At 45.5% G+C, this 15,152-nt stretch overlaps 2 protein-coding genes across 7 annotated transcripts in view; one reads left to right on the top strand and one right to left on the bottom strand.

Annotated features, from left to right (window-relative positions):
• The window catches only part of TSHZ1 (teashirt zinc finger homeobox 1), an 80,784-nt gene extending 77,171 nt beyond the window's left edge, over positions 1-3,613 (bottom strand). The window contains exons 1-2 of one of the 4 annotated variants that reach the window (XM_083449788.1): positions 3,494-3,580; positions 131-1,370 (exon numbers count right to left, since the gene is read on the bottom strand). In XM_083449788.1, coding sequence (XP_083305914.1) covers positions 131-170 — 40 coding nt within the window. In that variant the 5' untranslated portion in view covers positions 171-1,370; positions 3,494-3,580. Of the gene's footprint in view, positions 1-130; positions 3,017-3,493 lie in introns of those variants that run through there. The other 3 variants (XM_083449790.1, XM_083449787.1, XM_083449789.1) reach the window with 3 other exon arrangements.
• Positions 3,614-3,936: 323 nt separating this feature from the next.
• On the top strand, positions 3,937-13,330 carry PTGR3 (prostaglandin reductase 3). 3 transcript variants are annotated; one of them, XM_083449795.1, is made up of 3 exons: positions 8,130-8,400; positions 9,032-9,362; positions 11,463-13,330. In XM_083449795.1, exon 3 carries the CDS (start codon positions 11,623-11,625, stop codon positions 12,385-12,387), a length of 765 nt encoding a protein of 254 aa, XP_083305921.1. In that variant the 5' UTR covers positions 8,130-8,400; positions 9,032-9,362; positions 11,463-11,622; the 3' UTR covers positions 12,388-13,330. The 3 variants fall into 3 exon arrangements, with proteins under 3 accessions (XP_083305919.1, XP_083305921.1, XP_083305920.1); XM_083449794.1 differs by having other exon boundaries at positions 8,130-8,509; XM_083449793.1 differs by lacking the exons at positions 8,130-8,400; positions 9,032-9,362 and adding an exon at positions 3,937-4,239.
• The last annotated feature ends 1,822 nt before the right edge of the window (positions 13,331-15,152 follow it).

Raw genomic sequence — 15,152 nt, 5'->3', positions numbered from 1 at the left:
CTGCGCTGCAGGCCTCGCTGGGCTCCACACTAACCCCTCCCCTCTCCGGGTCGGACTGAGGAGAGCGGCGGCCGAGTGGGAAAGTGCGAGCGAGGGGCTGCGGGGAGGCGGGCGGGAGGCGGGGGGTTACCTGCAGAGCGCCGGGGAGCTTGCTGCTTTCTCCTCGGCATGCTGGTGTTGCCGCCGTCTCTTCAGCCGCCCTCCTCCTCCTCCGCCGCCACCACCGCCGCCTCCTCCTCCTCCTCCTCCCTCCGCCGCCGCCGCCGCCGCTGGAGAGTTTCCGCACAGGACTCTTGCAATCCCCACTCTTTTCATGCAGAAACAAACATACACAAAACACTAATAAAAGGGGGAGGAGGGAGAAGGATGGAGGGGAGGCAGGGGGAGGGAGGTGGGGGTCCGGCAAACGGGCTCCCTCAACTTCGGGTTCCGCTCAGGGGAGAGTGCAAGGTGGGGAAGGGAAGGAGGGAGGGGGCCAAAAAAAGTTTGCGCGGGGTCTCCGCTCGGCGCTGGAGGCTCCCCTCGCGTCCTTCTCTCCGGGCAGCTCCTCGCGGCGCCGCGGAGGAGCAGAGGCTGCCGAGCGGGGGCAGGTGACGGCGGTGGTGGGCTTGGTGGTGGTGGTGGGATGCGGCGGCCCCCAGGCTGGGCACGGTGATGCCAGTTGCCGCCGCCGCCGCCGCTCCAAAAACTCGCTGAGGCAATGTTTTCATTGACAAGGTTGGTTTCTGACCTTCCGATCCCCCCGTCCACACACAGGCGCGCGCACACACCCTTCTCGCCCTCCTCCTCCTCCCGTCTTTTCAGCGGCTTCTTTTCTTCTTTTTTTGGAGGAAGGGAGGGAAAAGTTACTTCGATACGCAAAACAAAGCTCTCGCTCGCTTGCTCGCTCTTCCCTCGCGCCTCGGGTCCCTCCGTCGAAGATGCAAGCGGCAGGGAAACGAACAAGATGAAGAGGCTGGCTCGCTCCGGCGACGTGCAGCTCAAATCCGTTTGCTTGATCCGGTCTTTTTTCCTCCTCCTCCTCCTTTGCCCCTTCTTCTTCTTCCCTCCACCCTTCCTTGATTACTTCTTCTGCTTCTTCGCCTTGGCAGAGAGTGGAGCAAAACACAGCAAACGAGGAGATGGTGGTGGATTCAGGCGCTCTTCCTCCGCTTCACTCGCCTCCACTCCCCCCCCCCCCCGCTCCGCTCCGCGCGCAAGCCTTTCTCCAAGATCAAAGAGTCTCAAAGCGCAACTTTCTCGCTCTCTGGCTTGTTTCAGAAAAGCTCGTGGATTTTGGCGATGGTGGTTTTTATCGCGCCGATAATAGCTTTTTCATTGTGCAGAAAACGAGGTCGATCCGGTCTTCCCTTCTCCTCCCATCACTTAGTCTGAGCAAGAAAGCAAACAGTAAAAAAAAAAAAAAAGAGGAGTAAAGCCCCCATACATACAGATAACACCGGATGGGAAATGTCAGTCACTCCTCCACCTTCCAGAGAGTCACAGATCAAACAGTGGCACCATCGGAGAGGACTACTTTTCTGCCTCGCTTCCCCTCTCTCTCTTTTTCCTTCCAAAGATCGCAGCTTCTTCTGATACTAGTATAATGCGAACACGTTTTTAACATGGAATATTTTTTTTAGTTGATCTTGATCTGCAACAGAAAACAAACAAAAGCCCCCAAACCAGGCAACCCCCAGAGAGTGTGTTGAAAGGGCGGGGGTGGGGGGAGAGAGAGAAGCAGAGACATTCACAGAGTGGGAGAGATTAACGTGAACTGTCCCCCCCCCCCCCTCGTTTAAACTCCTGGGAGAGAAAGAGATCCACTCTTCCTCTCTTCTCTTTTCACTGAAATATAGCACACATTCAGATCCCAGAGCTTTCAGACAGTCTCAACTGATAGACAGACACATCGAGCTGCTTTTCCTGCTTCAGATTTTTTTTACTCCTCCTCCTCTTGCCAACGTCACCCTGACAATTACAAATAGGTCTCATACAGAACCATACCTGTCAATCTTTTTAATTGCTTTGTTTGATTTCACCCCCTTCCTTTTCCTTTTGTTTATTTTTGCCTATCAAGAATAAAAGTCACGGCGGAAAGTTCTTAACAAATATTTTTAAAGATTGTTTTTCGAGGGAGACAAATGTACCAGAATTGGTTATAAATAAAGCTCAATTGGCTGCTGTGTAGAATCTAACGCATGTGGTGCACAGTGCAAGTTCTGGAAAACTTAAGAGAGTTGCTTCTTACGGGGGTGGGGGCAGACACACTCTAAACTTAGGACTTCTAAAAAAAAGTTTGCATATTTCTAAGCTGATGCTAAGAAGAAGAAAAACTGCATCATAAAAATATGGCTGAATGGGTTTTCCATTGATGGAGATTCAGATAAGAGAGCAGTGAGATTTAGGGGGTAACTCGAGAGTAAGTTCCATTGAACTGAGTAGACATGTTTAGGAATGTCCTGAAAGTGCTCTTCAGTGTAAAATGTAGATTAATTGACAGATTGAGATTTAAAATCAGTTATTAACATTATGCGATTAAGAAATAGGATTTCTGCCATGACATTACTGGAACAGTTTTGCGTGTGCTTTCTATGCCATCTCCATCCAACGCTACCAAACAAAATTGGCAGGTTTTGTAAAACATTTTTTATAGGAGTCTGTTGACCAAGACATATGCTACCTATCCAAAAAGCAATGCTGAACATTGCAGAGACAGATTTAGAAGCACTATCCTAGAGATAAGGAGACACGGGTATTAGGCCAAAAATAAATATATGGCAATATTATTTAATGCCATAGCTATTGTGGGGAAGAAGGCGAGTCAATGGATTTACCAGTCTATCTTGTTATATAGGGTTATAAAATCTATGAGGCTGTAAAGCGCATTTCATGTGTACCTGAAGACCAGGAGGACACAAGCAGTATTTTGTGTTTGGGGGGGGTGTCTTTAAATGGCGCTCACACATACACACAAACTCAGATCCTTAAAGATGCTTTAAATCCTTTCGTAAATCGCTGTTGTTTTTCTGCCTTCCCAAATGCAAGTGCTGTTTCCACTAGCGGTAGCTAGCGGCTCTGGGTTGATTTGTACCACCTTACGAGGAAGTGAACGTTTCGCACGGAAGGGGAGGGGCCTGTGGCTGCAGCCAGCGGCTCCAGGAGGCTCCTAATAACAACATTGCCAGATTAGCTGCAACTTCTCTCTACGAGCCTTAACCCTTATTCGATCTAATAACGTCTCCGAGCTTTCCTTTATATATAGATAGATAGATAACATAGGAAGAGCAGCTCGGTCTTTTCCTAAAGGAAAGAGCTGGAAGGAGCGGGAGGGGGGTGGTAGATTCGGCAAGCTTTTAATATGCAATAATGACGGGGCTCCCTTCCTCGGCATGCAGATCACACCCCATAAAAAATTCAAATAGAAAGATCGTGGGGATTAACCACTCCCCACAAAAAAATCCTTTCCCCCCCCCCCGAAAGAAATCCGTAGATGCTGTGATCACCAACATACGCTTGTGTGGGTCTAGGTCTGTTCTGTTTGCAGGCTACACAAACGCGCGACGTTTGTGTTCCCTCGGCACCAGCAACTTGGCAGGGCAAGCTGGGCTGAAACAGGAAGAACTTTGTCCCTGTGATATTGTTGGGTTTCTTTTTTTAAAAAAAATACTAGTGACGGTAGCACAGTATCAGCTGCAGATTTTTCGCTGCGGCTGCTGCTCTGAGCTTCCTGTATTGTGGAGGGGCTGGAAAGGGAGGTCTCGTGGCAGGCTGCAGCTTGCTGCATTAGACTTTATTTACATACACAAACCGGTCTGTGCAGAATCTGTCTCCTGCAGTCTGTGCTGAGGTTTGCATGCCTGTGGAAGAACCCTCCTAGCCGAGGAAGAAAGAGCGCCCAGGGGGTGCGGAGAAAGCCGAGCAAAGGGCGGTAAGCACGGAGCGAGATGCGGGATCAGGCATGAGTTTCCACGCCCAGAGCAGCGCCTTGCTGAGGTCTTGGGGAGCTCAGCTGTGCAGGCTGCAGCGGCGTCCTTGGACGAGCCCCCTCCGGTCTTGCTTGGGTGGTGCTCGGCCCCGGCCCATCGTGGACATGTCCTACTCCCGCCACTTTCTGGATTTCCACGGCTCGTCCATCCCCACCACCATGAAGAAGCTGGTGGTGACGAAGCTGAGCTCAAACTTCCGAGAGGCTGTGAGCCTACAACACGATGCGCCTGTGCCACTCCCGGGAGACGGCGATCTGCTTGTCAGAAACAGGTGAGATTTTGTTTCTCCCTCCCCCGCGTCATTTTCTCTCTCCCTTTTCGCCAACTCTTCTTTGCATCTTCTCCGTGGGTGTTTTTGGGGGGTGGGGTATGCGATCCCCCTTCCCTGCCCTACTGCTTATCCTAACTTCTCACACCCTTTTGGCCTCCCCTCTCGTGTGCACGCAGTCATTCACTCGATGTGATCCTATCAAATCGTACCAGCTGCCATCTGGCGACTGCTGATTTAATTTTATTGTTGTGAATGGCTTACGCCATAATCCCGCGCGCGCACACACACCTCTGTGCAAATGATGAAACGTTTCCATTTGCTGAGAGGTAAAATGTGTATATTGCTTCGCTCTCCCCCTCCCTCTGCTCTCTTTTTTTTAATGATGTGTTAAACTGAAAGGAATCACGGGGAGGAGGGACAGCAGGTATTAAGCCTGATACAAGCCTGAAGAAGGGTGATAGTTTCCCATCAAATCCACACCTTACGTTTAAAGCACATTCAATGCACATGGTTTCCCCCAGAGAACCCTGAAAACTATAGTTTGTTAAAGAGGCTGGGAACTGTACTTCTGTTAGAGGAAAACTACAGTTCCCGGGATTCTTGGGGGACGGGGGACGGGACGCCGTGTGTGTGGAACGTGCTTTAAATGTATCGTGTGCATCTGCAGATCTGAAAGTTGTATGCGACGGAGAGTTCAGGAAGGGAGTTCAGCAACCAGGAAATGATTTCCAAGTCCCGCCCAGATTTCTGCCTGCAAATGTTTGTTCCATGTTCCTACAACTGTCACTGTGTGTGTGTGTGTGTGTGTTCGTGTGTTCTCATGAGCGAGCGCCCCTGACTTGTTCTCTGTGGATCTGCGAGGGCTATGTTTTATACAGTAAAACTGACTGAGCTGCGTAGATCTCTGTGTGTGATTAATACACAGCAATTGGGACGTTGTATATAGGTTATTTATAGTCTTCTCGGGGGGGGGGGGTTGTGCGCGCGCATGTAACACACTCCAGACGTTGTTTAGAGCAAGTTATGTGTGCAACTCTGCCTGTTTCTCCACCCCTCCCCCACCCCGGTCCTCCACGTCACTAACCTTAAGCAAGCCAGAAATCAACAGGAAAGCAGAGGGCCACAAATGACTGCCACCCACCTCTCCCCGTCACTCTTGAGTGTCTTAACTCCGTGGCCCTCTTCCTCCTTTTACGACTAAAGCAAAGCAGAAGGCACAGACCGGAGGAGGGAAATGGGGATAAGCAGCTCCCCTCCCTGACCTCACCATGTTTACTTGGAAGTAAACCCCATTCATTTCAGTGATCTTTACTTCCAAGTAAGTCTGATCAGGATTGTAGCCCTCGACAAGGTGTAGCACTATTTTCAGACGATTCCTTTGCCTGGTTTGAGCTGCTTTTGCAATGCATCCAGGTCATGGATGAAGTAAAGACGTCACATTTTGCTTAAAGCAATATGCTGTAAATTGCGGGCTAGCTAGTAGCTAACTAGGACTTGAGTTCCCATTTTCTTCTGTGAGCTGTTCTCTCCATGTACCTGAAAATTTGTAGAACAAAACCTCTACTTCAACAATCTTAGCAATATTTATTATTATTTTTATTATTATATTCCTCCTACTGCTGCTGCTGCCTTTCTAGATGATAGAATATCTTAAAACCAAAGTGGGGACTTTAAAAGTGGAAATCTTAAAAATCCATGGGAGAATGGAATTCTAAAGGTGTGATTGTGAGTTTGGTGACTATGTGTTGGAGGAGGTTCAGGTAGACCTTAGATTCGTCCCTAACAATCCATTTTTTAATATTTAGAAGTGATTACTTGGTTGCTAATCTAGCATAAATTGCATTTCAGTAAATTTAGCCCTATTGGAACCAATAGGGCTAAAATAGATTAAGGACAAATACACAGAATTATGTGATTTGTGGATTACACACACACACACACACACACACACACACAAAATACACACAGTTTTCAGTATGACAGACAGCGTATATCATACCTGTATCTCAACCCTAGCAAAATGTTCGTGTTTTATGTAATGTACAACACCCACAATACAGGGAGAGATGCCCTCCCTGGTGTCAAAGGTTTGAATTGCTGCTGTCATCAGGACATAGTATTTTGGAGAGCAAAAATATGTGAAGCCTTAATAAAAATCTCACTCATGCTGCAGTTAAATTCCTTTGGTTGGGGGATATAGGAGGGGGGGGATCGGCTGGTTTAAAATGCTGCGTGAAGATAAAATATATCCTGGCCTCCCTACTGCCTATCGGAAGATTGCTACGTCCTTGTTCTCGAATCTCCTCCCCCGCAACACTTTCTCCCTCCCCCATGAAATTTGAAAATTTATGCATGCAATTTATTTTGTTTTCAATGTAACTCTTTCCCCTCCTGCCCTTGATACTGGGTGGGCTCTCTGGGGACTGGAAAGATGTGCTCGTGCGTTCTCCGAAGTGGAGGCAAGGGGGGCTAGAGCAGCATTCACCCGGGGACTCAGGCAAAGAGAGTCCAAGGATCGTAACTCGTTTTTTAAAAAAACACTTTCTCTTTTTTTTAGTTTGCAAAAGGTGCGTGTGAGAAATCACAGGATTGGAGCTCGCAACTTTTGTGTCATGTGGATTTGCGTGAGATGTTCAGTTTTGTTGCTGGAGCTTCTCACCCAAGGCAGGAGAGTGCAAAATTAGTGCGGAATAAAGCGTGTTAAGAATAAACCTTTCCACCTAACGCCTGTGCCTACCTTGAAAGCTTACACGGGACTCACTCTCTTTCCACGCCCAATACCTTGTACACACTCGGGGGGGGGGGGAGAGCGTAGTCACCTGGATTTGTCTAGCTTTGAAAATACTGTACACTTTATCTCAAACTGAAACAGAAAAGAAAATCAGCTGCTGCGGTGGCTGGAGAATAAAACAGGCATATTAGCCCCATAACTCCTATGAAAAGAGCAAATGGCATAATGCAAAATAGTACCCCATTCTCCCAAGTAAAACAGACACACGCACATGTTGCCTTGGTGCAATTTAAGTTCGTTTAACTTCTTTCCTTCTTTTTTTAGGACAAGATTTTGTTTAAGTGTCCCTCCCTCTTCCCTCCCCCTCTCTCTGGAAAACAGCTCCCTCGCCTTTATTCTGATAATTTTCTGAACAGCAAAAATAAAATAAAAAATCCACTCCAGCCTCTTATTCCGAGAGAAATGCCCTCAAACTGGGAATCGATTTGAAACATTAAACTTCTGATCATTTTGTGGGAGGTGTGATTGGGCGGTAAAAGAGGATTGAGGATCAGGAGAAATAAACAAATAAATAAATTTAAGGGGGGGGGGATGTTTTTTAAGCCATTCATATATCTCCGTACCTTTGTCTAAACTCCATCCCACCCCGAAAGGCATTTTCTGGGTTTCTTAGCTAATACGTGACTCAGGAAGAGAGGGTGTAAGTGCGGGTTTGTGTGTGCTTCTTTAAAATAAAAAGTGGCAGGTCTCATAGTGGGGGCTCTGTTTTCTGCTGAGAGGGGATATCGTACAGAAAATTGGGTAGCAAAAGTGGGAAGCAAGACATGGGTTCGGGGAGGGAGTTTGGAGATAGGAAAAAAAATAGGAATGTGGGGCGAAGTGTTCTCAGCGATTGCGCTTGTTTGGTCTGGGAGCTTTCCCCCCTTTTCCTGGCGTGCTCCTGGGTTGGGTGACTTTGTTGTGTCTGCCTGCTCAAGGTCCTCGCCCTACCCCCTCGGTCTCCTGACTTCTGCAAGTTGTTTTTGAGTAAACGAAGCCGCTTTCTAACCCCACTTTGAAGACGCTTCGCCCCCTCCCCCTTTTCTCCCCTCAAATCGAATGTGTTAGTATAAATAAAGCCGGGGCGAGTCAGCCTGCAATTATTATTGTGGAGTGGGGGGACTGGGGTGGGGATCCGTATTAGTATTAGTAATTGTATCGCTGCTCTCATTTTGCATATTTGCGAAAGGCTTGGGTCGCTTCCTAGGGAAATGCAAACCACAAAATTGGGAGGAGGGTAGCGAAGGCCCCCCCGATGAAGGTCACGTACTTAACCGAGAGAACAATGACTGCGGGTTGCCAACTCTCCTCCTCCACGCAAGTTTGGAAGCTGATCTTGAACTTGCATCTTCCCTTGGAAGCCACCGACACGCAGGCTGCAGACCTTCCTAGTAAGCCCAAGGGAGACTTGACAGCACAATCCTCCCCATCTCTTCCCTGAATCTCCACTGAATCTAATGGGATTTACTGCCAATGCGTGTATTTCCCGCGAGTAAGCAGGTAGAGGATCGGGTCTGTACAAATCGCCAAATAACCCCGCACCGCTCCCCCCTTCCTTAGTGTAACTTTGTCCTGGGAATGGCAGGGAGGCCATTGATTTCTCCTTGAGAATACCTCATCAGAGCTACTTAAAAAATTACAACATAGAGAAAAATCATAATAATTCCCCTTATTATCCACACCACTGCTGAAATAGGAACGTAGTCCCCCCCCCCGGGGGTTGGGATGCAGAGTTGTATTTTAATACAGAGGGGGGGTAGCAGAACTTGGAGGTGGTATTGATTAATAACGAAAATGAACAGTGTTTCCACTACTTCGGAAAGAAAGATCTGGCCAGGGCAGGCGCCTTTTTCGAGCAGAGGCTAGGAAAAGATAGGGCTTGTTTTCTAAACGCAGCCCTTCGAGTTCGCTGGAGGAATGGTGGGAGAGAGGCTTCAGATGCATTTGGCGGATTGGGGCGCAACTCTGTTTTGGAAGAAATGATTTTTTTAAAAGTACGTTGTTTTCGCCCCCTTTGCACAGCCTGCCCGGAGACTTTCTGCCTGCGCTTCCCAGCTGAGCCACGGAAGAGACGCGAGCAGCGCCAGGAGGAGGCTCGCCTCGCGAGGGGAGGGCGAACTGCAAGTGGCCATGTGCTGGCAGAGAGGGCAAAGCGGGAGGCGGAGGGGCCTGGGAGGGAGGGGACCTCCCGCCGACCTCCCTGAGCCGACCCCAGGAGGACCCATCGGGGCTCCGGGCTCCCGCTCTGCTGGGGGCCAAGGCTGGCATGCTCCCTTCCCGCTGGGGTGCCCCATAGATAGGCAGCGTGGAGCTGAGCCTCTCCCTTCTTGCACACGCACCCATTTGCAAGCAGGTGCTTAGTTGCAATGCATTCGGGGCGGGAAAGATCACAGAGGTGAACGGGGGGGGGGGCGTTTTCACCTGTTATTGTTAACAAGGTGCGACTGAGTTTTCCAGCCCCTTCGGCTACTTGCAGGTTGTTGTTTTTTTAAGCCACCCTGTTCATCCTCCTTATAGCCGCATGCCTTCATCTGCTTGCCCTTGCCAGCGATGTTTTAATGTAGGGGTAATATGACTTTTTGCAGCGAGGGGAAAGCTCCGGTCTCCAGGCACGCTGCTTGGCTAAGCCGAAGTTGTGCATTTCTGCTGGCTCAGCCCTGTCCTGCACCATTTTGCATGGGTGTGTGAAACCGACAAGTCCCGTTTGCTTTGCAACGAGTCAGGGTTGTTGCAAGTAAAGTGCAGCCTAAATCGGACCACAAAGCCCCGACTTTGCTCTGGAGTCACTTTTCCTGCACCGCTTGCGCGGGCTGTTAGAGCAAGCGCAAGCATTTCAGCGCCCGGGACAGGGAAGGGAAAGGGCGCAACAATTAGGATTGCCGAAGGAAGACTGCAGACAAGCCCCCCTCGCATGCTGCCTGTGTGACTTCGGGCGCTGGGGGGCGGGGAGAGGCAAGTTCTCCGTGCCGCCCAAGAGACCCTGTGCGGGGATGAATGAATGAGGCCGATTGCGCGCCCAGCGGACTCTCTGGCTTAGCAGCCTCTATGCGAGAAATAGTTGCGTGGGGTGTAATGCAAAAAGCAGGGAGTTGTCGTGTTGTGTCGGAGCCCTTCCGACCTTGCGCCTTGGCTCTCTGATCTTTCCTTTCTCACGTCCTCAAGGCAACCTCAGCCCCTTTACCTTGGAATCTGCCCTCCTCTCTTACGCTCCCCTTTCAGAATGGGAAATAGGAGTTATGTAAATTTTAACTGGATGGGGAGGCCTTTGTTTTCTAAAAAAGAGGTAAAAAAAATGTGTTCCTTGCTACAGACGCAGACTGGATTAAATGAAGAATTAGGGAGACATACGGAAGACACAGCTCCCTCTGTGAATGCACATCTATTTCTGTATCTAGCTATCTGTATTGAACTCTGTACATTTTAATAAATGAAAGAGATTTTTCTTAGAGTTAGAAATGGCCAGTGCACTTCCTTCAGTTTTGTTGTTTCGCTGTGTGCCAGCTATTTCAAATTACCATAAATCCACAAACAGCTCTCTAGTTGCATTAAAATCAATTTTTCACATATTTTCACACTTCCACATAATTAAATGCCATAATTTGTTTATTTTTGGTTATAGAAGAGAAACAGTCATATTGCTGTTTATGACAGAATCGTATTTTTGTTTTCAGGTTTCTGTGGGAAAATTGGCTGCAAACTCTGTGTGCGTACAGATAACTTGTATTTCAGCATCATAAGCCACTTCACCACCCATCATTAAATTACTTTGCCTTTTTAATACTTATGTTCATTTTTACTCGTTAGAGGTCAATAGTGCTCAAAAGTATTGTTGCATAATTTTAGTCCTTCAAGGTTGTTTTAAGGTGTTGTGAGTAATTTGTATACAGCAAAATATTTTAATAATGTGCAAATTAGTTGCATCAAAAGGCAAATTTGTTACAGACACTCCATCCATTTTCTTTAAATTTGCCTGCAGTAACACTTATGACCATCGACCTTGGAGAGGACATTGATACTTCATGTTATCATTAGTCACTTAAATGTGTTGTTATAATCTGAAATGTAAATTTATTGCCAGAGTCAACATATTTACTACTTTGCTCATATTTTAGTCTGTGGTATTTTTTTAATAGAAAAAATCAGTTTTATTCTCTAGCTTATCAAAACTCATTTCTATTGTTCTTATTTTCATGAAACAGGCAAGGGGAAAATGCTTTGCATGTACAAAATATGTCAAATTATGTTATCGGTAAAGCTAAGACCAGATTAAAACAACCTTTCCATTTTCATTTTGCATAGAAGGCGTTCCCCCACCCCACCCCCAACTCTTGAGATATTTGAATATGCAGCATTGAAATTTCTTACCTTGTGCATTTAAGCGAAAGGTTTTTCTTACGACGAAAAAAATGCCTTGTCAAAAAAGAGAGCCTAATACATTTTTGTTTGCTTCTAGATTTGTCGGCATTAATGCATCCGATATTAACTACTCAGCTGGCCGATATGACACGTCAGTTAAGCCCCCATTTGACGTAGGTTTTGAAGGAATTGGTGAAGTGGTAGCCTTGGGCCTAAGTGCCAGCGCTAGATACACAGTGGGCCAACCAGTGGCCTACATGAGGCCTGGTGCTTTTGCTGAATATACCATTGTTCCTGCCAAAGAAGCCGTCCCGGTACCCTCTGTGAAACCCGAATTTCTTACACTACTGGTAAGTGGAACTACAGCATATATCAGCCTGAAGGAGCTTGGAGAACTGTCTGACGGGAAGACGGTCCTGGTGACAGCCGCAGCAGGAGGAACCGGTCAGTTTGCTGTGCAACTTTCCAAGAAGGCAAAATGCCACGTAATAGGAACATGCTCCAGTGATGAAAAATCTGGCTTTCTGAAATCCATAGGCTGTGACCACCCTATCAACTACAAAACTGAAAACCTTGCTGCTGTCCTTAAGAAGGACTACCCGAAAGGTGTGGATGTGGTGTATGAATCTGTCGGCGGGCAGATGTTTGACTTGGCTGTCAGCTCCTTGGCTACCAAAGGGCGCCTGATCATTATTGGGTTTATCTCTGGCTACCAAACCCGTACTGGCCTTCAGCCTGGTCATGTGGAAATGTTGCCAGCAAAGCTGCTAAGGAAATCTGCCAGCATCCGGGGTTTCTTCTTAAACCATTACCTTTCTGAATACCAAACGGCTATGAAACACTTGATCGAAATGTGTGAAAACAGAGAACTGGTTTGTGAGGTGGACCTTGGAGACATGTCTCCAGAGGGCAAATTCGCTGGCTTAGAGTCTGTATTCCACGCTATAGATTATATGTACATGGGGAAAAACATTGGAAAAATTGTAGTTGAATTACCTCACTCTGTCAACAGTAAGCTGTAAAAACAGAACAATGATATAAATCAAAAGAGGGAAAATGGGCACTTTATGCTTCACAATAACTATTTCTTTAAAGTTGCCAATGGGTAACATATTAAAAAATAGCATGTAGGCTTTCGTTAAAAAATATTTGTTGAATTTAAGTGGCTTTGTGTTCTTTAAAAATGCCATGTGTCGTTGGCATTGCATTAAACAGTTCTGCGTTTTTGTCTGGGAGTTTTGAGCGAACTAAGGATTAAACTTGCATTGGATTTGAATCTGGCCAACTATGAAATCTTCACCTACAGCTTTCCTCTCGAATTGAGTAAATAAAGGCATATTAATATTTTAAGTGAAATCAATAATATTATCGATTCTTCCTATAAAAAAGGATGGGTGCAATTCACCTGGACATTCTGCTTGAGCAATGGGAGTCAAGCAAGAGTGCTTTTCAGTAGCACAGGGCAGCATCTTAGCGGGTTGCACTTGATATAATTTAAAAAGGAGAAATTATCTTTTTTCAGTTGTGTTGGTTGCAAATACAATAATAAAATGCAGATTTATGTAACTCAAAAGATATATTTTACTAGTTACGAAAGTGCCAGCTTTTGTTTTTAAATGAAAGTTTGTTTTAATTTTATATAAGGTTCTATAGTTATATTTTGAAATCTTCATGTTGTAATACCACTTTCTAACTATTCTTTTGGCTATATTAACCCGTTAATTGGGTTAACTTTGGTAGAATGCTACATTCTACTAATATTAAGGCAATCTTAAGAACAGCGTTAACGAAGCCCCTCACCTTACAAGGAAATGGTGATGACTAGATCACTTGCTTATAATGGCACCAGAGGACTGTACTGAACTATGCAATAAGGTGAATCCTTTGTAATAATTTATATTTCAACCTTTGTAAGAATTTATATTGTTTTAAAGCATTAAAATCATTTTGACTATTATTATTATTTTTACACTATGCTTCAGTTGTCCATTTATTCTCTTCCGTTACTTTTTGTGCAACTTCAACTGCAATCTTATGACTACTTACCATTAAGTAAGCCCCACTGAATCTCTGCTGAATGGGACCTACTGTTAAGCAGACAAGCCATGTTTCTTAGTTGGCCTGTTTAGTTGTTGTTTTGTGAGAAGGGGTTAATCTCTTTAAGATGAAGATGCAAAAGAGTGTTTGCTGTTTCCAAAGACAATACACATGTGGAATAAACTGGCACTTTAAAATATGTAGCAATTCTCCACTTTCAGCTATTTGCTTTTTCAGGCATTCTGGCAATCAGTGTTCTCGTTTAAGGACACTCTAATGTTTATTGTTGAACAGATTCCCCTTTTAGGTTCATAAGCATGGTTTTTAAAATTCCTGCTGCCCTATAGCTAAAAGCACACCCAAGTAGAAGGATTTCGGCCAGCTCGGCACCACCAATTGCAGTGGGACCGTAAGTGGCTTAAATCCAGGTATTCCAATTAAACTGGGTTTTGGACTGGGATGTTGGAAAATTTGCTTGGTAGGTGAAACCCAAAGTATATTTTGGATCCAGCAGCTGATCACCCTATGGAAACATTCTCATTAGGATGAAGTATTTGGCTTCCCTTTGGTGGTGAACAAAAGTGGAGACAGCTATTTGTTTCTCTGTACAGCACAACTGTGAAGAACAAAATTCAGTTTTAGATATAAGGAGCCATCGTTATAATATGCTTCAGCACATAGAGATGTGAAGTGGCCAAAGCCTGTTTCCCCCCAAATTTTTGACCCTGAGCACTTGAGTTTCACAATTCTGTCTCTTTGAGGAACTATAACAAAACATCAAAATATTTATACCCCAATCATAAGTACTGTGCAAGTCATCTTGAGAGGGGTGTTTATGCCCTGAAAGGTAGTGTAAAATATCTAAATAAAAACAAGTCCCACTGATTTCATTGGGCCTTACTTCAAAGTAATTATGTTTAAGATTTCAGCCAGGTGGAGTGTGTTCCTTCCCAGTTGTGTGCGCACACCTCTGATTGATTCCCATAGTGAAGAACCACATTTACCTAGAAGCATGGTTACAACATTCAATTTCATACTTTTTAAAGTAAGTAATTCTACATGATCATAAAATGGTAGCGTTGGTAGGGATCACCAAGGATCATCTTGACCAACCACCATTTTGTTCTGTTTCAGTTCGTAACAATTAACATCAAATGAGTCAAAGCTGAAGAGGCAGTTTCAGTATCATTCATATATATATATATATATATATATATATATATATATATATATAGGCCTAGTGTTGAAATTTAAATTAAAGAATGTTCCTAACGAGTATGTTCAGGTTGTAGTCTTATGCCCACACCTTTGAATTGACCGAAACTTATTTCTATGTAGACCTAGAGAGGATTGAGTAATATCAATAGGTATGCACACCAGTGTTGACCTTAGTGAATACCTTCATGAATGAAACATATTTACATGATTGTAGACTCACAGTGGACTGTTAAGTCCTCATTTGTTGAGGCTCCCTGGTGCATGTCCACCTCAGCATGTTTACATCCAAGTATCTCCACTTCACACTTTGCTATTTTACAGCAAATGCACATGCCCCAAAGTGTAAACTGGGAATCAGATAGTTAAACATTGGAAGCAATGGGATATAAATGCTTAACTATGGGTTGCATAACCTTGATTGTGTGCTTGTTAACAACTGCATCTTATTCTCTTTAGATGTGAAACAATAGTTTCCGAGCTTACTAATTTACCCAAAGATTTTTGCACATAACATTCTTGCTGTTGCTGCTGC

This window comes from Podarcis tiliguerta, assembly GCF_965153285.1.
Source record: "Podarcis tiliguerta genome assembly, chromosome: 7".
NCBI classification, from domain to species: domain Eukaryota; kingdom Metazoa; phylum Chordata; class Lepidosauria; order Squamata; family Lacertidae; genus Podarcis; species Podarcis tiliguerta.
Note: the sequence above shows the minus strand (reverse complement) of the source record. Positions and strands in the feature narration are given on the sequence as shown.